Source organism: Nomia melanderi, chromosome 6, assembly GCF_051020985.1.
Source record: "Nomia melanderi isolate GNS246 chromosome 6, iyNomMela1, whole genome shotgun sequence".
NCBI lineage: Eukaryota > Metazoa > Arthropoda > Insecta > Hymenoptera > Halictidae > Nomia > Nomia melanderi.
In genome coordinates, this window is record NC_135004.1 from 16684063 (window position 1) to 16706807 (window position 22745).

Genomic DNA, 22745 nt, shown 5'->3' on the forward strand with positions numbered 1-22745 from the left:
CTCCTTCGTTTCCCGTTTCCCCCCTCCCCCCTCCGCCGCGTTCTCGCTGGCTGCGTCGCGCGGGATATCGGCGACCTGTCAACCAGTCGATAAGCTTCCGGCCGGGGAATAATTAATACACCGACCGGCTTAATCGTAAACCGCGGAGCCGAGCCGTCGAAGGTAAACGAAACCGAAAATCGGGCTCCACGGGATCGAGCTGCCTTAGCGGAGGAAATTAGATTTGCTTTTATATTTGCTGATGGAAGTTCGGCCGCAGAAATTGTTTCTCCGTTTGAAATGCAGAGCCTGTGGTTCTCGTGAGCTTTGGTAATGGAAACTTGATAATTGGATGAGGGAGCAGTGATATTTTAGTTTTGCTTCTGTTTTTCGATTGTTTAGATTTGTGTTCTTTGAGTTGAGATTTGAAGCTTGAGGGAACCTTCGAGTTTTCGGAAGGGTTGTATGTTTAATTACTGGGGAATTTAGTTTGTTTGTTTTCTTGTTAGTTGTATGGATAAATTGGTGATCGTTAGAACAGTAGATTTTATAATGATTGTATTCGTGTGTAACTACTAGTAATTGTAGCTGAGTATAGTTTTCTCATTAGTTGTAATGGAAACTTGATAGTTGGATGAGGGAATAGTGATATTTTAGTCTTCTTGTTTTTGTTTTTCGATTGTTCAGATTTGTGTTGAGATGTTGAAAGTTTGAGGGAAGCTTCTTCAAGTTTTTAGAAGGATTGTATATATAATTACTGGGGAATTTAGTTGCATTGTTTTCCTATTAGTTGTATCAATAAATTAATCACTAGAAACCGTAGCGAATGAGAAACTTATATTAAGTACTAAATATAATTGTTTAGAGTAAAAACTAATCTTCGAAAGATCAAAATTTCTTCTCCTACGATTCTATTCTCATTTGGTCCAAGAAGAGCTTTCAGTTCCCAGTACAATGCAGCTTTAGTATCGACGCGTGACCGAATGTAATTCAGATTCAAGCAGCCCCGCGGTCCAAACTACAAATTTAATCATTACCGTGGCCGATCCGGTAACCGAATTCGTGCCTCGTTTTGATCTAAGCAAGTGTCAATTCAGTTCCAACTTACGCCGCGCCAAACTGTTACGCGATTCCGAGGTAACTCGATTTAACTCGGATTCATCCGGTCCGGATCGAATCCAGTTACGATTTTCCAAACTTGATCCGCACCTAATTGAAAGCTTCCCTGACATTTGCCTAACCGAATTCGAGCATTCTTTCCTCCTTCTGCCTCCGCCGCCCGCTGTTTGCCGAGTCTCTTGGCATTAACCTTTTCGTTGCGAAGAAGTTACAGGACAGTTCTGCCGCGATTCTACGGTCCCCGGTGAACCCGGCGGCAATACTTATTCATGTCGTGCAATTATTCATCGTTACAGTTCCCCATCCGCAGAATCTGTAGAATTATGCAAATAAAATAACTTTCGGTGTACTCTCCCATCCGATCTACTTCGAAATTCGAGGCGTCTTCAACGGTATCCTACAGCTCAGAAAGAATTCTTAAACAACACAACATTTGAATGAGTAATTCTAGTGTAGACGCGTCGCCCTTTCGCGTGTCGATACTTGGGGGCATTGACAAATTTATGACCAAGGGGACCACCGTGACCTGGCTCACGTACGCCCTCGTTTGAAGAGTTTTCCTTTTTAGAAGGAAACGCTAAGCCACATCGCGTAATAAATATATTTAACCAGTTAACTGTGGAACTTAGTTGGAAAAACCTTTCGTTCTCGCAATAAAATCGAAACATGGAGCGTGTACTCGTCCAACGCAGGACGAATGCGTAGCTTATAACTTATTTTAGTAGCCCTACACTAGTAATACTTAGAACTTGAGAATACTTGAAGCTTGATGATTACAATAAAACAGAGTAATATATAATTGAAGGATTCCTTTAGATTGGAAGATTTAGATATCGATTATGTGAACTTCAGTATTCACCAGATAAATATACAGAAATATTTTACAAATAAAGAAATCACTTAGAATTATCATTATACATAAATATACTATACTACTACACTACCACATCATCCCAGCACACAAACACTACGAACAAACCACACCAGCACAGAAATATCAAACTAATAGTCCAAACATCGCAGAAGCACAGCTACAAATCCCAAACAATCCTTAACGAAACACCACGCCATTCTTCGCGCAGGAACTCATCAAGTTCTATCAGAAACGAATCCGAACGCTCCGCGCCGCCGCTAAATCCCCCATTATTTTCTCCGGCGACGCTAGTCAAACCGAACGAAAGCGTTAATAGCGTGTGCGTCGCGCGAGCGTTTGAACGCATATTCCGTCGCGCGAAGTTCCGCCGCGAATCGGAACGGAGATTCCGTTTTAATGGGATACTGCAATTCGCGGGTAATCGTTTATCCGACGAATCCGCGGCGCCGGTTAATGTTTGCTCGACGAATTCGACACAGAAGACGGTCGCGAATGGCGACGAAGTGGGGCGGGGGGGTGTGGGGCGAACTTTCAAACCTCGAAAATTCACGTTATAGGAATTGCTTAGAATCGCTGCGTATTCCGGCCGAGTAAACGCTTGGTTTACGCCCGGCAGTTGTTATCTAAATACAGATTACCTCTAACGGGATTGCAAATTATTATTAGCCCGCGCCGCGCAGCTCGCGCCGTGCCCTGCCGTACGATTCACCGTGTACGATGCCGCGAGTGCAAACACCGCCGGTAATTGCTGGCTTTACGCACACTCCGCCGAAGATTTGTTTACAATAACCGGTTTCTTGTTTGGCCTGCTGCGTCCGCCGCGAGCTTCCGTAGCGCAACACCGTGCAGCCAGGGTTTAATGATTTTCGAAGAGCCCATAGTCGCTGTTGCATGGCCCGGGCCATGGGAATTCTGGTACGGGATACGCTGGCATTTTGGGCTCCTTTAACACGTTCCGTGCGATGACGAGTGAGACTCGCGATGAAGATTTGTAAACTAATTTAAGAAGAATCAATGTTGTTCATTAATTCATTGCTCTTTTTCCAATAAATAACTCCTTGGCCTATGATTTCTTTTTCTACTCTGATCGATACGGCTACTTTGTCGTTGATAATTTATTGGAAAAAGAGGAAAATTCTAAGCATACGTTATGCCTATATTTCCTTTTAAGTATGATAGTTGATTACAGAGGAGTAATATTCACTTTGAATTCGAATGAACTGAGCAATATATATATTTGTCGAATCATGTTGAAAATCTTCACGAGTCTCACTCATTGTTGTAAGGCAAGGGGTTAATGACAAAGTAGCCGTATCGATCAGAGATGAGAAAGAAATCATAGGCCAGGGGGTTAATCATTTATTGGAAAAAGAGGAAAATTCTAAGCATATGTTATGCCTATATTTCCTTTTAAGTATAATAATTGATAAGAATTCGGAAAGAATTCTATGAGGCACCAAACCGTAAAGAGTTAACATTAGAAGAAAAATAGAATCGAGACACTTTAAAGTTTTTGTTTTACAAATATTTAACAGTAACTGTACAAGCACCTTGTTCTACAAATATTCCTATCGTAACCAGTGAAGTAGCAACAAAGAAGGTGAAAGTAATATAACTAATAGAATCTATGAATAACAGCTAACCTACGAAGTATGAAGCAAATCGGTGATGTCACATTTCGCATGCATTCTAGTTGAAATTAAGAGTTACGTCAAGCTCAATAATGTTTTCATTTCTAAGTCCACGTTCCGAGAGAGCCGGGAAGATGTGAAAGTCGAAAGTTGCCGACCCGGTTGTTCCATTTTTCACGTTCAATTTGCGCGCGAAGCGAACTTCCAAGACAATTATAATCTGCGCGAGGATATCGCGCAGACAGCACGATCTGACAATCATTTTTCACTCGCGCCGCGAACACGGGATCCGTTAATTTCGAGACTTCGCCGCTAATTCCTCGAACGCTTCGTCTCGTCTTCCCGCTGGTTGCGTCGAGTTTGGCCCGCCTACCGTTACCATAAGCACGGCAAGCCGAATATCCGTCTGACGGGGAACACGATTGAACCACTTAACTGGAACTCTTAACGAAAACAAGGTGAAACTTGGTCGTCAGACGTTATCTCGAGGTGTTTCCGGTTTCCTTTCGTAATAATCCACCGGCGGAAACGTGTTCCGTCCCGTTTGCAAAGTCGAGATTCGTTCGCGACGTTCTTACCGTCGAATAAAAGCATCGCGGTAGATAGTGGACGATAAAGCGGATTTAGAATTCGAAAGTTTCCTCGACGTACTAGGGATTAACGCGACGACGACCATTGAATTTTCATTCTCCCGGAAAATGACTTTCGGATGTAAGTTCTTGCGAGCGTTCCTCTATCGATAATAGTCTCGGATTTATGAAGGTGTTTAGTAAATGTTTGATCGATGATTCGTGAAACTTGAACACGGTTCTGTTGAGTTTATGTTTAAGTTGGACTATCTGTGGGAGGAGGGTTGATGGAATTGAGATATGGAGGAAGTTACTTTGGAATAGTGTATCTTTGGGAAATATTTATGTGCAGTAATGTGGTGGATAGTAATATAGTTAATATCATAGTATGGTAGTATGGTAATATGATAGTATGGTAATATGATAGTATGGTAGTATGGTAGTATGGTAATATGGTAGTATGGTAGTATGGTAATATAATAGTATGGTAGTATAATAATATAGTAATATGGTAGTATAATAATATAGTAATATGGTAATATGGTAGTATGGTAATATATTAATATGGTGGTATGGTAATATAGTAATATGGTGGTATGATAATATAGTAATATGGTAATATGGTAATAGGTTAATAACGCAATGTGGTAATATGATAATGTGGTTTTATGCTAATATGCTAATATGATAACATAATATAGTAGTACAGTGAAGTGGTAGTATGATAATTTAGTGACACGATAGTATAGTCGCACGACAATACGAAAAAACAATAATATAATAATATAAAAACAGAAATACAGAGAAATAAATTCACCATACACTCCCATAATACACTCCTCATCACAATACACAGTTCACTTCCAAAGAAAATCGACTACACGATCTCCTCGCTCCAATTTCGCCAGTCCGGATCGCTTCACTAAAATGGCGGTGTCTTCGGCACCGCTAAGAACCGACGCTAAGCGTACTTACACGCTTATCAACTCAACAACGAAATTCACAATGTTTTGAGAGCCTTCCGGCCCCGCGGGCGCTCATCATTCCCATCTCCGCGTAGGATACGGCGAATTAACCGGATATGCACAGGTCGTGTCGTGAGTAACGAGCAAACTTTTCGCAATTATACGTCGCGCTGCTGTTCCGAAAATTCTCGGATCGACGGAAAGTTCGGTTCCCATTGTTCGAGACGGCGGACGGCGTGTTTACGCTCCCCGCAATAGGTTTTCGCGTTGCCGATGCAACGATCGCCGCTGTAAATTAGTTCCGTCGAACGCGTCGCTGTGCTCCGTCCGTTTAAAATCAAAGGCTGTCGCGCGGGGTGTTCAATTTCAATCGGTCTTCGCAATTAACCCGCGAACTGCGTTATTCCGAGCGAAGCTTCGAATATTCCGACGTATTTCGGGCGAATGTTTCTTATTTCAAAGATGAATTGTCCCTTAAACTGCTAACGATCGACCTGTAATTTCGAAAATGATTCTAGCCCTATATTGATAAATCATTGAAATCGTAAAAGTACTTATACCTGACACCATTCCCAAAAATAGTACTTCAACTTTGTAATGCAACAAATTTAAACTACGAAAATTATATTCCTACAGCCTTCTCAATTATAAAATTCTAATTAAAATCTTAATCATATTTCCGACCTCTCAATACCCATTGCAATCTTGCTTCAATTATACCTTTTGATTACTAAATTACAATTGAAACCCTTGTTACACTTTCCAAGTTCTAATTAAAATCATCGAACACAATGTCCAACTAATATACCTAACACTAAAACCACAGCACACCTCAGAACAACTCATTCCTGGTTCCTTCTTCCTACAATTATTCAAAACAACACGGAAACTGTAAATCAATTAACACGTCGAATGCCGCACGGTTTCATAGAACAAAATGCACAAAATATAAAAGATATAATATTAAATTTGATTGAATTGCGGTATTACTATAGCACGCTGTTCTTGCTCAATGTCGCATTTGGTAGCATTGCTCATAATACAAAAAATATTCTCAAATAATTTCAATCAAATGAACTATAGTAATTCGATTTGATTTCCACTGACCCCCATGACATTCAACGTGTTAAAGTCTCGATAGCTGCACTCCTGCAGTTTCCATAACGGAATTCCAAAATGTCAATCAGCTGCCGGTAGTCCAGCGTTGAGCAAACTCATAACACCGGTCCAAGCTTCATTCATTAACGCCACGATTACCCAGTTGATTGCGTAAGAAGCCCCGGCTTCATCAGAAACAGCAATTTCATATGCGCCGGGCCGATGCATTGTTCCCGTTGCAAACGAAATTTCTTCTTCAGTCGGTGGACCGTCAAAGGCGGCCAAGATATTTCTATGATAATAATTCCCCATCCCGCGCGCGCTCGCGCGCATTTATACTCGCCGGCGTTCGCATCGCGGCCGCCCCGAAAACGGAATACACCGTATTAATATACAAACTTTATTAGTTCCATTCGCGAAAAGAATTTGCAAACATAATCGCCTATACGGCCGACATCAAAGGCAGCCCGACGCGAGCTAAAGAGAAACTTTAATACGGTTCGAAATTGACCCGGGCGCCGCCCGACCCACCCCACTTCAGCGTTCAAGGCCAACTTACCCTCGCCGACACCCGCTAAACGAACATTATCGCCGCCAGATTTATTCCGAACATCGATAGGGTCGCGAACTTCGATTTATTAAGATCTCATCACCAATTATCTAGCTAATTAATGATATTTCTATCGAATCTGTCGAAAGACACCGGAAATTTCAACTGAAACCTGTTTCCTCGGTTTAATTGTCTTCAATGGAATTTTGGATATTCGTAGCTTATTTTATAGTTATTGGAAATGTCGAGAAGTCAATTCGGAATATATGATTATCCCTTTGGCCTGTGATCTCTTTTTGAACTCTGATCGATACGGCTAGTTTGTCGTTGATAATTCATTGGAAAAAGAGGAAAGTTTTAAGCATGTGTTATGCCTGTATTTCCTTTTAAATATGATAGTTGATTACAGAGGAATAATATTTACTTTGAATTCGAATGAACTGTGTGCAGTAATGTAGTAGGAGTAATATAGTTAATATGATGATATGGTAGTATGGTAATATGGTAGTATGGTAGTATGGTAGTATGGTAATATAGTAATATGGTAGCATGGTAATATGCTAATATGCTAATATGGTAGTATGGTAATATAGTAATATAGTAATATGATGGTATGACAACATAGTAATATGGTAGCATGGTAATATAGTAATATGGTAATATGGTAGTATGGTAATAAGTTAATAACGCAATATGGTAATATGGTAATATGGTAGTATGGTAATAAGTTAATAACGCAATATGGTAATATGATAATGTGGTTTTATGCTAATATGCTAATATATTCATATAGTAATATAATATATAGCACATAATATTACACGAGCTTAGTAACGAAAGTAAACAGTACGCCAATGGGTTAAGATAATCAGTTTTTCAATTACAACAGAGAGAACCAACGATTCATTTCGATCTATTCAGTAATTCCTACACCAATACGACCCACGTCCCATCGAATCGGCAACAAACACGTAAAACCCATGACACGTCGATTCCCCCAATTCCTCGTATCGCGGTGCCGGTTCGCCGGCCATCGATCCAACCGATGAATTCGAGCCGCATATCCGATCCCGCTCCTCGAGCGTCGACGCGTCGCTGGCGAACCTCGTTTCCGCGAGGGAATTTAATACCGAACGTAGCATTACCGCGCGCGGAGAGACGCCATTGTCGCGCGAGTCCGTGCACCCTCGAAAGAAGACACTCGCGGACAAGCTGCCTTTTAATCGTCGGCGAACGCGAGACACGGAAAGAACGCGCGCGTGCCGCGGCTGTCGCGCGCAGATCCGCACGGAACGTGACACGTTGCCGGCTCGTCGCGACGATTCGCGCATTCAGCCCCGGAGTGGCTCGAGATGTGCGGCTGACGTTTCTATGCGGCTTTCGCTAACAAGATTCCCGCGTCCCCGTGTAGCGAAACTTGCGGATCTTGTGTACGCAGACGGCACCGCCGTCGGCTGGCTGGCGCGAGTTACGTTCCGACGGGTTTTCCGCTTCTCTACGACGCCGCACTGTACGCCTCTGGATAAAACCTGGAAATTCGACTATTCGCGTAACGAAAATTGAAGGGTGCCTATGCGTTGCTGAGTAGTCTCTGCTGCACCATGATTTTTAGTTGGAAAATTACAATTTTACAGCTTTTGACTGAAGCTTTTGTATCACTCATATTTTTGAAGTTATCGAATTTCGTCCAAAAATGGCCGTTTGATCAAATCAGGGAATTCAACTATTCGCGTAACGAAAATTGAAGGTTACCGGTGTGTTGCTGAATAGTCTTTGCTACACGATGATTTTTAGTTGGAAAATATCAATTTTACAGAATTTGACTGAAGCATTTGTATCACTCATATTTTTGAAGTTATCGAATTTCGTCCGAAAAATGGCCGTTTGATAGCGCTGTGGATAAAACCAGAGACTTTTACTATTCAACAATTTTCAAATGATTGAAAACACTTCATAACATCTCTATAGTGTAACAAAAATTTGACTACCATATGCTTAGCTCTATAACTTACAATTTTTGACTGAAGCATTTGTTTGTATCACTGCTTTTTAAGTTATCAAATGTCGGTTATAAAAATTTTGTACCTAATAAAATAAAGTTTGGGTAACGACAATAATTCCATTGAGTTTGACAGGGATTTCTTAAGAAAAGTATGAACAGAAAAAATTGCTTACATATAAATAGAATAAACTAGAACGGCGGAGTATTAAATAATCTCTTGCTGCAGACGTGTAGGTTAATATTGATGTAAACTTCATGGACGTGCGTGCATACGTATGGGTCTAGATGCGTTGTTTTGAATAAACGCGAAAAAAGGAAAAGATATTAAAAGAAAAAACGAAAAAAAACGAAGTTTGTGTTGACAACGAAAAATATATAAAAATTGTCATCGTTTAAATAAACGTGTATATTGCCTCGTTCTATTTCTCTCTGTTTCCCCTGTGCAGTATACAAACCTTAACGATCTTGCTCGAATATCAAGGAAAAAGTAGTCGCAACATAATGGCATCGCACGCTTAAACACGTCTGGCTATAACCGGGTTATACCACTGGAAGTTTAAGGAACGCGGAGAACCGTACCGTCGAAAAACTCGAAAACAATTGCGCCCGGAACGACTAAATCTGGCAATGAACTGCCGCGAAGGAAATTCTCGGGGAACTCCGAACGTAATTGCGCATCAGAAATTTTCTATATAGACTCTCGTGACTTCGAGCAGTTTGCACTCGTATTAAGGAACTTCCGGAAGAATTGCAGCCTCACTGTTGCTATTTTACGACGCATTAAATATTTTACTGGAGTTCGCGGAACTATCTTACAGAAAATGGAGGCTGTCTACCGCAGCACAAGCTTCCCCCGAACTGTCGAACTTATTACAACTCACTGCCCATTTTTCAACCCCCTACGTGACCTATTTTTGAGTAGATGGAAACCTGATTCTTCGATAGGCAATTATAGAATTCGTTCGAAAGAAACCGTTCCAGTTCCAAATTTCAATATCATGCTTTTGCATACGAAATAGTAATTCTTATAACTATATTACAATGAAACATTTTTCTTATTAATATTTATACCGTGCTCCTTGCTGTTGATAGCTATTTAACCATTATTACTGTTTCATTGCGAGTTAATAACGTATCGATTAAATAGTCATAGCCTACTTTACCAAAGCCGTTCCCCGCACTGTCAAACACAGACCTACACACTACTGTAAGCTCGATCTGTCGTATTCCGTCATGACTGATTAATGTTTCATCATAAACCGAGAATCGATTGTCTATAGTTCATCGATATATCCACTGGCGCGGAAGTGGCATGGGTTATTGATTCCTACTTGAGACAAAGCAATAATTTTCCAGTTAACTATTATGCACGAGTTTGACAATCTTGCTATAATATATGTGGGCCATTGAAAATATCTTAATATAATTAGACTAATTAATCAATTATAACACAACACATTATAAACTATACAGAACATATGATACAAAATCACAATATCGATCAAAATTTCCTAAAAACCAATCTCAAAGAAAAATTGTAATTATCATTTCTTGCCTAATAAACCTACCTCATAAATCATAATTTCGTAAAGACATATTTTCCCAGAATCCTTAGCAACAGAGACACTTAAAATGTTCCACGAACCCAGTAATCTACAAACAAAGCTACTTTAATAATAATATTTTAATAATTTAATCTACAAACAAAGTTATTACCATTTCTCGCCTAACAAACTCGCCTAATAAATCATAATTTCGTAAAGATATACTTTCCCACAATCCTTAGCAACAGAGACACTTGAAACATTCCACGCACACACATTTCCACGAACCCATTAATCTACAAAGCGTACCCACGCCCCCATTAAATCCTCCTCGCCGCGTTAACGACTAATTATAACATTTCCACGCATCTGATCCTCTAAATTTCTACGGCGCCGAACATCTTGTACCCGTATCAATCGCGAAAATAATCTCCTTATTTCGAACAAAGCCGTTCGCTCTCCTCCTTCACTGCTCTTTAAACTCCTACTCAATTTTTTACGGCGACGAGACAGTGCTCGAAGTCTTTCGACGGTTAACGAGTTCTCGCGGATCGCGGCTTGGCGTCGGGCAACTTCGTTTCGCAGATCCGCGAAAGTTCCGGCGCCGTCAAGGTTGTCGCGCGGTTAATTTACATCGGGAAAAAAGAAACAGGGATTGCGAAGCTCGCGAAGAATCCGGCCGTCGGTCTCGGGGGGCGTCACCAAAGGGTTCGTTGAAAATTTAAAGCGAAACTTGCCCTCGTATTGAAGGAGGCGGGCGCGGAGGGGAACGGCGATTCTTCCCAGAGAGAAATTCGTTCCGAGATGGCGGCGAGCACACCCGGAATTTCATATCGCAGTTGCGTTTTTAAAGTAGACCTCGCTTTAACGGTAGAACTGCCGAGCAGTCGAATTGACTTTGTCCAAGTTTCCTGCAGGATCTCGAACAGCGCAGCCACCGAGACTACAATTGACTCGTGATACAGTTTGCGCATTACTGAATCCATTTCTTCGGGAATTCCTCGGAGCATCTGCTACGTTTTTCACCGTTGGGAAAGGGGAATTTAAGAGTGGGTCGATTCGAGGAATGATTCTTGTGGAATTGTATAATTAGGTTTACTAGGTTAATTGTGATTAGTGGGGGAGATTCACTGAGGATTGAGGTGAATTTGAACTGATTGTAGAATAGGTGTTTGATTATTATTAAGTAATATTTAATATTTATAATTGTATTAGAGATTGTGGGATATTGAAGCTGACAATTCTGAATACAATGTTTATGTTATATTGTAAATAAGCTTACTTACAAGTGCAAATATATTCTAACTTAAACTTGGTTACACTGTAGTTGAATTACTGCAATTGATTATGATTAGATCCAGAAATTAACTTACTACCAACACAACCTTATATTGTAGTTGAGTCACTGCAATTGATTATAATTAACAAGATCCAGCAATCAACTACTAATACAACCTTACATTGTAATTGAGTCAGTGCAATTGATTATGTTTAACAAGTTCCAAAAATTAACATACTACCAATACAACCTTATATTGTAGTTGAGTCACTGCAATTGATTATGATTAGATCCAGCAACTTACTACCAATACAACCCAAAAACCCCTAATTTCCATCAATCTCCCTTCCAATACTCATAAACAAAATCAGAAATACATAACGTTAACCCATGCAATATCAGAGTGAACCTTCCCCTGCGACAATCCCGCAACGATAACAGCGAACCTCAGCCGATTTCAACAGCAAGAACACATCCGTTCCGGCCGAGTAATCCGAATCACGTTAACCGAATGCCGATTCCCGGAAATTCGGAAAACCGTGTTCACTATCCGTAACAAAAGCAACGACTTCCCGCACGACTTCCAGTCAAACTATCCCGAACCGCGCTCGCCGGAACTACAGCGTGAGCTCGGTCAAAGGTCGAGCCCGTGCTTTCGTCGAACGAGGGTTAAGTACAATTTCCAATGTTCGCGTAGCGGCAACGAGATACCGCGGCGGTGGTTATCTATCCCTTTATGGTACGCCACGCCGTGAGACGGAGCCGCTATCTGCGGCCATAATTCCCCATTAAACGTCGCGGCTGATGCGTCGGATCCTGTTCGCTGTTCTCTCTCCGTAACCTTTGTGCTGGGATCCCTTCCTCTTCCTCTTCATCTTCATCTTCCTCTTCCTCTTCTTCTTCTTCTTCTTCTTCTTCTTCTTCTTTTCCAGCCCTCGCAGACGCGGCACGCTGCGGAGAACCCGTTGTTCCTCTTCCTTTTTCAGCCGGCGGCTATTTATGACGCGCCGCGGAAAACATTTCCCGTATATCATGGAACAAACTTACATGAACTCGTCGTGGGGAAAGCGGAGGGCGCGTCGGAGCTGCGAAGTAACCCCCGGATGCTCCTCCTACCTTCGTTACAGGGTGTTCCAAAGTTTGAACTTGTTGATTAGTCTTGCAACTGGGGATGAGGAGTTCGGTCGGTGTTGGATGAGGATTTTTGTGTTTTGGATTGTAATGTTTGTGTTAGTTTGAGATGATATTCATTATGTTTGAACTTGTTGATTAGTCTTGCAACTGGGGATGAGGAGTTCGGTTGTTGTTGGATGAGGATTTTTGTTTTGGTGGATTGTAATGTTTGTGTTAGTTTGAGATGATATTTATAGGTGTTTGATTGTTGATTAGTCTGGCAACTGGGGATGAGTTCACTTGTTTGATGAATGATTCTTGTCCTGATAGATCGTAATGTTTATATTAGTGCAAGATAATATTTAAACGTGAAAAAGATTGGAAAGATTTGATTCTTCTCGTATTGTATATTCGTAAATATTTACTCATTGATTATTCCTGCAACTGGGGATGACAAGTTCAGTCATTGTTGGATGTAGAATTTTTGTGTCTTGGTGGATCGTAGTGTTCCTGTTAGTTTAAGAAGATATTCATAATGTTAATACTCTTGCAACTAGGGATGAGTTCACACGTTCAATGAATAATTTTCATTTTAGATCATGTTACTGTAAGATCAAAACGAAACGCATCATAATATAAATAGCATCGAAACGGTTAAGAAACATAGAAAATATTTAATTCCGTATCAATTCCAAATTCACTACTAACCTCAGTTTTGAAGCACCTTATAGAACCGTACGCGTTCCCGTTACAGCGTCCGTTTCACCGAAGAAGAACCACGAGGCAGGATCACGGAGGATGTATTTCCTTTTCCTCGCTCCCTATCCTTCTCCCTTTCGCCGGGCCCTTTGTTGAGTCCGCGGCGATATTGTCACTATCAATTTTCCGAACAATGTGATCCAATACCCGGCTCCTTCGCCGGCTGTTTCCGTTATTTTTCCGGGGGAGCGTGCTCGCAGCGGAGCAACAATTCCGGCCGGGTACGATCGCGGCCAACCCGCGAACGCCGGATTTCATTTTGTAATTTACAACGGACGGTTTTTAATCCCGCGGCTGTTTTATTAAAACCACACCGCGGGCGATCTTCCGGAGTTTCGTTTGTTTCTTCGTCTCGTCTCTGTTTCGTCGGAATTCGTTGCGCGTCGCATGGCGCTAGCCTGAACCTTACGGGGTTTCATCTGCGCGGGGGACGGTCCGGGTGGCGACGCGGCGAGGGGTGCGTCTAGACGCGCAGTTTTTTTTTTTTGAGAAATATTTCAGCTTTTTTGTCTGCACGGTTGAATGAACGTGCGTTCCGTTTTTTTGTGCGTTTGCGCGTGGTCTTCAAGCTGGGGAATGAGTTTTGGATTGTATGGAATTTTTGGTTGATGGAAGTTTGTAGTATTGTAGTATTAATAGGGTATGGGACAGTATTGTTAGTGACTATGCTGTAGGGATGATACAATATAGTGCGGTATTGGTAGGAATTTTAGTGTTATGGTGCTGATATGGTGTAGTTTAATATTGGTGGTAATTATAGTACTACAGTGGTAATATGGCATAGTTCAATATTCTTAGTAACTATAGCTCTACAGTAATAATATGACATAGTTCAATATTGACAGTAACTATAGCTCTACAGTAATAATATGGCATAGTTCAATATTGTCAGTAACTATAGCTCTACAGTAACAATATGGCATAGTTCAATATTGATAGTAACTATAGCTCTACAGTAACAATATGGCATAGTTCAATATTGATAGTAACTATAGCTCTACAGTAACAATATGGCATAGTTCAATATTGATAGTAACTATAGCTCTACAGTAACAATATGGCATAGTTCAATATTCTTACTAACCATAGCACTACAGTAATAAAATAGTACAATTCAATATTCTTATTAACTATAGCACTACAGTAATAACACGTCATAGATCAATATCACCAATAACTACCAGTAATTACATGGCTTCGACCGAACGCCCATTGCCCATCAAACCACTAATTACCACTACCATAGTCTCATCTACTAATTACCAAGAACCTCATTTATCTAAACCCAATAAAAAGCATTCCAAACTCCCCGAACTACATCAACAACTAACACAACGGTACATAAATCACGTCCTCTCATCCTTTCACGAACTGTTGCGCTAAAAATTCGATGAACAAGCCCGGAAGGAAAGATTTCATTATTATTTCACGCGGATGCGATCGCCGATCTATATCACCGGACGATATTGTCGTTAGAGGATTTATGAGACCCCTTCGTTTTTCTGGTTGCAGAGATACGGAGCACGATGCCGCCGATGATAAACGAGAAGGTGGTTTATACGTCCGCGCGGCTGAAAGACACCATTGTGATACCGTGCGTCGCGTACGGCAATCCAACCCCCACCAACAGGTAAGGACGCCACCAGACGAGATACGTATGAATTTGTATGCTTGCACGTCCATTCCCGGACGACGCAATAATTCATAGACGTTCCCGCGAAAATTCCGACGACGATGCTCGTCGCTCTTCGCCCGGGTTTTCGATCTTCGGAATCTGTATAACGACCTGATTCGAAGTTTCATTGTACGCCACCGGATATTTATGGTTCGCCGTTTTATTTTCGGGATATACGCGTTATTTCTAAACTCTGGAAACTTATATGAAGATCATTCTCGGAATAAGTGGAAAAGATGTAAAGATTTTTGTTATACTCATATATCTTTTAACCCTTAGCAGTCCTATGTCGAGTCGGACTCGACATTCTATTTTATCGCAACCTCTATCTGTTTTAACAATTTTTTCTATATTTATTTGTAGTATCACCATTCTACCATTTAAAGGTATTTCAATGACTTCCAAATATTCTTGAATAAATAAATAGAGCGTCATATTAAGCTGCAATTGAATGAACTAATGTCGACGTGAACCTCAAAGTGAGAAACCAAGAGCACTTCGGACCGCAAAGGGTTAAAATAGAACCAATTCTTATATTCCAAACATTTGAACAGTGGAACAGTGGAAACTACTTTCTAACTTTGAAATTGAACGAGTATCCAAGAAATTTCTAAGAATTCATTTATATTCCCCAAGCAGCTCACGGATATTCTCAAAATTACCCGAACCATTTAAACGACTTCCCTAAAAAATATCCTTCGACACACAACAGAAGGCGAAGCGTAAAATCGAAAACTCCGATATTTCCTTTCACCGGGCACGCAAACGAACGTAACCTCGTTATCGCGGCGAGCTCGAAAAACGGGCCGCTGCAAACGCTCCTAACAAGCTTACGGATGAAACCCGGGCAACGAAAGGTTTCGCAAAAGTAAAACTTCGCGCATCGGTGACTTTGATCTTGCCCTGTCCGCGGAACAAAGGGGAAAACGGAAAATCCGACGCGGGAAACTCGCGGCGGGGGAGAGGAAATAATCAAAGAATTCCAGTCGGTGGGTCAGAGGGACGCGCGGCCTTTAATCGGCTTGTTTATCCCGTCGCGAGCGTGTCGCCTCGACTCGGCGAGCAACCGTGAAACGCCGGGCGCGTTACGCCTCGCGCGAGCGCGCGAATGATCGCTTTCTTCGGAAAGACGAACGCGCGCCGTTAGGGGGAGGCTTGAAAACTGTTATTCCCCGGTCCATAAAGCAAACGAGCGGGGAGTGTTCTCCATGAGCCCGTGGCGTGCGTCGTAATTGCCAACTTTTGCGAAACGATGCTCGAGCACGGTTCGCTTGCTTGCCATACAGTTTTCCGATACAACGGGGGACGGACGCATTGGCGAAGTTTAATTTAATTGGCCGCGGGACCGGGCTTTCTTTCCCGCGTGAAATACGGCGTACGTTTATCGGTTCCAACGATTCCACTATGCATTGCACGCGCAAACAATATTCTTGGCGAGGGTTGAATGGAGTTCAGTGGGTTGCGGAATGGAGGAATGACAATGATTTTGTGAATAGGGTGACCTTGATTTCAATGGATTTTGGATCGTGTAGTGGTTTCTTTTGGAATTGGGTTTGATGAAGTTTGTGGTTAGTTGTTGATTTGGAGAAAAGGATTTGATACTTGTTCTGTGTTTAATAATATGGTATAGTTCGATATTTTTAGTAACTATAGCTCTACAGTAATAATATGGCAGAGTTCAATATTCTTAGTAACTATAGCTCTACAGTAATAATATGGCATAGTTCAATATTGATAGTAACTATAGCTCTACAGTAATAATATAGCATAGTTCAATATTCTTAGTAACTATAGCGTTATAGTAATAATATGGCATAGTTCGATATTGATAGTAACTATAGCTCTACAGTAATAATATAGCATAGTTCAATATTCTTAGTAACTATAGCGTTATAGTAATAATATGGTATAGTTTAATATTCTTAGTAACTACAGCACTACAGTAATAAAATGGTATTGTTCAATATTCTTAGTAACTATAGCTCTATAGTAATAATATGGCATAGTTGCCATAGTTTTGATACTTGATCTATGTTTAGGTTCACTTTAGAGGTTAAAGAAAAAGTGAATAATATAAATCAGGATGTCGTAATATAAATATACTAATTTCGAAACTTCTTTTGATTAGGTGTGCGTTACTATAATTTAGTTTTAGAACTACAATTCTATGGACCAGTGTACGTGGAGGGTCAATGTAAAGGGGTAGCGTTTGAGTTTCCTCTGTTCTATAGTTGTACGCGATGGTAATTCGACTTTGGAGTTTCGTGCTACAGAGTCGTCTTAATAAATTGCCGATAGCGAGAATATGTAATTATTCGCTGGCTACACTGTTTCGAATGGTCTAAGTTCAAATTGATATTCATCCTTACGTTTAACTAATTCTTGTGATATAGTAATCAAATTATCCACCATAACATAACCAAAAAAAAGCAAAATCATCCAAAACTATTACTTCCTCAAAACTTCACATTAAATTATCTGTACATGCTTCGCTGAAACTCCTCGAAAATCCTCAATATGATAATCAAATAATCCAACAATCACATCGTTCGCCATCGACTAACGGAATCACCGCAACGAACCGAGCAAAGAAGTTCACGGGATCGTATCAAAGATTCGCGTCATCTGTCTGCGGTATCAGCGCGAGCGTGCCGTCAGGCGGTTAAACGTTAAGCATCCATTTACTTTCCGGCGTGGCCCAGTAATCCGTCGTCAAAGTAGAAGGCAACGCCCGCGAATCAAAGGGAGAGCTACGGATTAATAAGACATCCAGCCATGTCCCGGAATTACCGTCGAATCTCCGGCGCCGCTTCAGCCGGAGCCTCGGTTAAATCATTCACGATAATCCCCGGCAACAACCGAACTCGTTCCGCTCCGGCCGTGCCACCGGATTATCGCGAGCGCGTCATTGAAATGTAAAAATTTCAATTCCGCCCGATCTCTCCGCTCCCCGCACGCACGCGCGATTTTTATTCTCGCTGTTGGCCTTTTAAAATATTAAACGACGTGCCGGGAACAACGTTATCTCGAGGAGGTCCTCGGCTTCCGGTCGGCTACCGTCATTTACCGTAAAGTACGTCTGCGCACGTGATTCTGGAATATACACGGTGTTTCTGGGATTCTGGGGATTTGGGGATGTTTCTTGTGGTTTATTTGTTCGTTGAGTCGACGAGATAGTTTGTTTAAGTGTTTTATCTGTGGAGTTGGTGGAATAGTTGATTTGTTGGATATTTTATTGTTGCGTTTGATGAAACGGTTGACTTTTACATATTTCATCGATAGAACTGATAAAATAGTTAATTTCTAGATATTTTGTTAAAACACTTGATAAAATAGTTGATTTATTATCTACTTTATTAACACACTTGATAAAATAGTGGATTTATTACATACTTCATCAACTCCACAAGAGAAATAAATAACCTCTACAAAATAACATTAACAAACCCAAAACTTCACAATATTTTTCCCTAGTATTCCATGATCCTACACTTTCTCATCCAAAAATTACTATAATATACACCCTACAGATCACAATAATACTCTACAAACACCTCAAAATCTATCTTCAGACTTCCATCTAAAAAACTAAGAAGATCCACATTAATATCTTAGAAACAGCAAACACTCAGAACTCTTTCGAAATCCGTCTATCCCCTAGAACAAACCAATTAACAGTCTTAATTACTCCCAGTCGAATCGAAGGTATACATTGAATAGAGTCTTCAAGCGATCTAATAATCAACCCGCCTATTCACGACTGACCTACTTCCCACTTTCAATCGCTGAATCTCCTTTCCAAAACGTTCCCCGTGAAGATTCAATCGAACGAACCTTATTCTGCATTATTTATTCTCCGCGTAAGTAGATTAACCTTCCCCGGGTCCCGCGGCAATTTCTGAACCGCCATGCACACCGAGTCCTCTTTCCCTCCGGCGACTTGTATTTTCGGTGCGTGATTTCGCTTAGACAGAAACGGGGCGGGGGGTCGGTGAATGATAACAATGACGAGGGAAATGAGATCCCGCCGCCGTACCATTTCCGGCAGCCGAGTAATGCACGCTCGCGGGAACGCCGGCTCTCTGTTTTTCTTATATTAATGCTAATTTCAAACATAGCTCGGGATAAGGCGCTCCGCGTGACGCGGCCTTTCCGGGAGCGAACAGCTGGAACGCTGGCTCATCGATGCATGGGCGTGCATTATACTGCAAAAAGAAGAAAAATAAGAAAAAGATCCGAACAGGTCGACATGGTACGCGGCTCCGTCTGTTGTGTACGCGTTTTCCATTTCGAAATGTTATAGGAAAACCCGTACGTCGCGACTTAACTTTGCGCGAACTGATTAGAAGTGGACTGTATAAATATTCACTTTAATGAAAATAATTTGCTGTTTATTTTTGGGAGTTCAGTGATACTCGCCAGCGGCGTCTATATACTCCGTCTCGTGTGTAGTTCAATTTTTTCTTATATCCGCCGTCTCCGTACCTTGCATGGGTTTTTATAAACCTTTGGCTAGGCGTGTGCAAAATTGGAAGCTTCCTGATTTGTGGCCTTCCAGATAGTGGGCGCGTACGAACAAAAATTCGTTCGAGTGGGACTCAACCGGTGATCCTTTAGGGGTTACCGATTGCGTTCTTGGCACTGACCATAGCGAGTGATAAAACCAAGGATCGCCTCGACTTCTGGCAAACAGATGTAAGGCAAAAGTTACGGTAAATCTACGAAACTGGCAAAACGTGCCGAAGCAACTACGACTAAATTATCGAAGTAACGGTTCCTTGGGCTTTTGTTTCTGCTATGGTAAACATACTCAGGGCTCTAATGTGCCTCGTAGAAGTTTTCGTCGATAGTCCTCCTAAAGAGATTTAGCGACGCGACACCGTCTTTGATTTCGAGTTCTTTGAGCCGCGGATCGTTCAGTTCGAGAGCTATGATTAGACGTTGTATTTTTCATCCGAGTCAATAAAGATACGAGCCACCAAGAAGCCGACGCGGTTAAATCCGGAATAGGAAAATTGAGGAAGTTAATGGTTTGGCTCCTGAAATTATTATGCGACGAATTCGCAAGCTAAAAACGGGATTTCTGACCTGGAAGGAAACGAAGGAACGAGTGACTTCTTTAATAACTGAGGAGAATATTAATAATTATGGTAGAATTTACGGAATCAGAATATCGAAAAATGGACTTATGTGTGTTGAGATATCAGCGACATAATTATCTTATTAAATAATACTATAATCTTATTAAATAATACTTCGTTTCACAGTAATTGGTATTATATATGAAGGAAGAATATTTGGAATTTCAAATTGGAATTTAACATCGAAGATAATTGATTTCTTAATCTTATTGTTTATATAGAATTCTAAATATTCATCCGGTTTTTCCTGGTTATATAGGGAAAATTTATCTTTCGTAGCGAAGGATAACAGTGCAGACAGTTTTTCCGTTTAGAAACGACGAGGAGACCGATATTAATATTTTTCGGGACAGAGAACGTGAAACATTTTCGCGTATCGACCACTAGTCGCGAATAGACTCCGTTTATTTTGCACATTAGTCAAATATCCGATGAAATCGTGGATTTTTCCACTCTCTCGAAACAGGTCGGCCGTGTCGACTGTATTCCTTACGTACACAATGGAGCGTCGAGTTAAAAAAGCAGGCAGCCTCGTATTCCAGATGGTCCGCCGCGAATAGAATCCGGCGAGGGTTAAAACAACTGCGAGATCGAGTTCAAGAAATCATAATACGCAGTCGCAGGAAATACAAAGTGTAAGGATTCGGAAAATTCATTTCCCGTGAATCGTTTCGTTCCCGCGAGCGAAGCGGGAGGGAACGCTCTATGGATCACAATGCTCGAATAAACGACAAAGAGACATCATATTAGAATCTGAATGCGTTTATTATTCCATTGTACGCTCGGGATGGTAACTAAAGCTACGAATTCCATGGGACTTAAGCTGCTTCGCTGATTTATGATTTTATTTAGATTTTTCTCCGAGCGACTCGTGTGCGTCGACGAATTTCATTGAACGAAAGAATAGAAATTTTAATGAACTCCTCGAAAGAGAATTGATTCTGATTTAAAAGAAGTGAGAAACTGCGAGACGATAAAGAATGAATTTCTAAACCTAATAGTCTCTGCAACCCTTATAATACTCACTGCCAAATAAAATATATCACATGGCAACGGTCTATCTTGCCAATTTTAGCCATCAATCCCAATTTCTGCAGCCAAGAAGAAGAAAACCAGCGTTGTTCACCTCATAAAAACACGATTATTAACTAAACAATGAATTTCTGAACCTAAAGGTGTCTTCAACCTTTACAACAGTCATTACCAAATAAAATATATCACATGGCAAAGGTCTAACACGCCAATTTTAGCCATCAATCCCAATTTCTGCAGGCAAAAGGAAGGAAACCAGCGTTGTTCCAGCACACAGAAACAAAATTATCGCTCATAGTAAGCGTTATCGATGCGGCGCGTGCTCAACCTCAATAGAATCTCCGTTGACGTGACCGAGAATCCTCGCGGATGATCGTCGATCCGGGTTTACACGGGCCAGGCCGGCCTGTCCCTATTAAAATCAGCCGCGGACGTTAACGACCGTAGACGCGCGGCCGTATTGCGCGGCAGCTATCGGCCGCTGTCGTCGCCGGTATCAAAATTTTAACAAGCGTAGACCCGGGGCCGTGGATAATTCGATACCCGCTTTATTAACAATTCCCTGTCGCCGATGTTTGACAGCTGTAATTAATTTCGTCGGTTCGAGCGACGCGCCCCGGGTTTTCGTCTCCGCGATCGATCCGCATCGCGCCGACGGATAAATGGCGCGATAGATACCTGCAAAAGAAGAGCCTTTCACCTGCGAAAATTTCTTAACACTAATCACCGAACGAACAAACTGCCTGTTCGCACGAATTTCAGGGAGAATTTATTAAAACTTCGGTTCATTTTAATTTGAACATTAGGGAAACTATGTAGCAACTTCTCGAAAAATCATGTTTCAACCATGCTAAAAGAAGTCATCCTAAAAGACTTCAAAACAGGTTTCGAACTATCAGATAGTTCATTACGATTCATTTGCTGTTTCATTAAACTGGTTTACCAGTCAACGTACGAATATAGTCACGACCCGATAGCTCGAAGTTGAAACGCGCCGCAATCAAAGGACTAATTTCCCAAAGTCAATTGCATCTCCCTTTCCAATAATTTCAAAGAAAGGAACTCAAAATGGCTGATCTTGAGCCACTTGTTAGTTCTTCTTTTAATTTTAATATTCTTTTCAATTCAGTTTGTCGCATCGACGGTCAGCAGAAAATTGTTCAATGAAAAATACTGATTACTATAGAATGCTCCTAATCCTAACAGTCGTACGGTTCATAGGTCGCGACCTGTCATTGGTCATAGCTGAGAAATAAGTCATAGGACACGAGGTCAACGGTTCCATTTAATTGGCCACCGTGCGATGAAAATGGGAGATTATGATGTTAGTTTTAGCGTTAATCATTCCCCAGAGTCAATCGGCTTCGCTCTGACCTCAGAGGAACGACCGCGAGACGAGCCGTTCTGACCTACCT

The 22745-nt window shown here is 41.3% G+C and overlaps 1 protein-coding gene across 3 annotated transcripts in view; it reads left to right on the forward strand.

The window, feature by feature from the left end:
• Positions 1-22745, forward strand: part of LOC116430230 (cell adhesion molecule Dscam2) — a 298794-nt gene that overhangs the window by 160109 nt on the left and 115940 nt on the right. For all 3 annotated transcript variants that reach the window (XM_031984053.2, XM_076368698.1, XM_031984052.2), the window contains exon 5: positions 14995-15112. In XM_031984053.2, coding sequence (XP_031839913.2) covers positions 14995-15112 — 118 coding nt within the window. The remainder of the gene's footprint in view (positions 1-14994; positions 15113-22745) is intronic.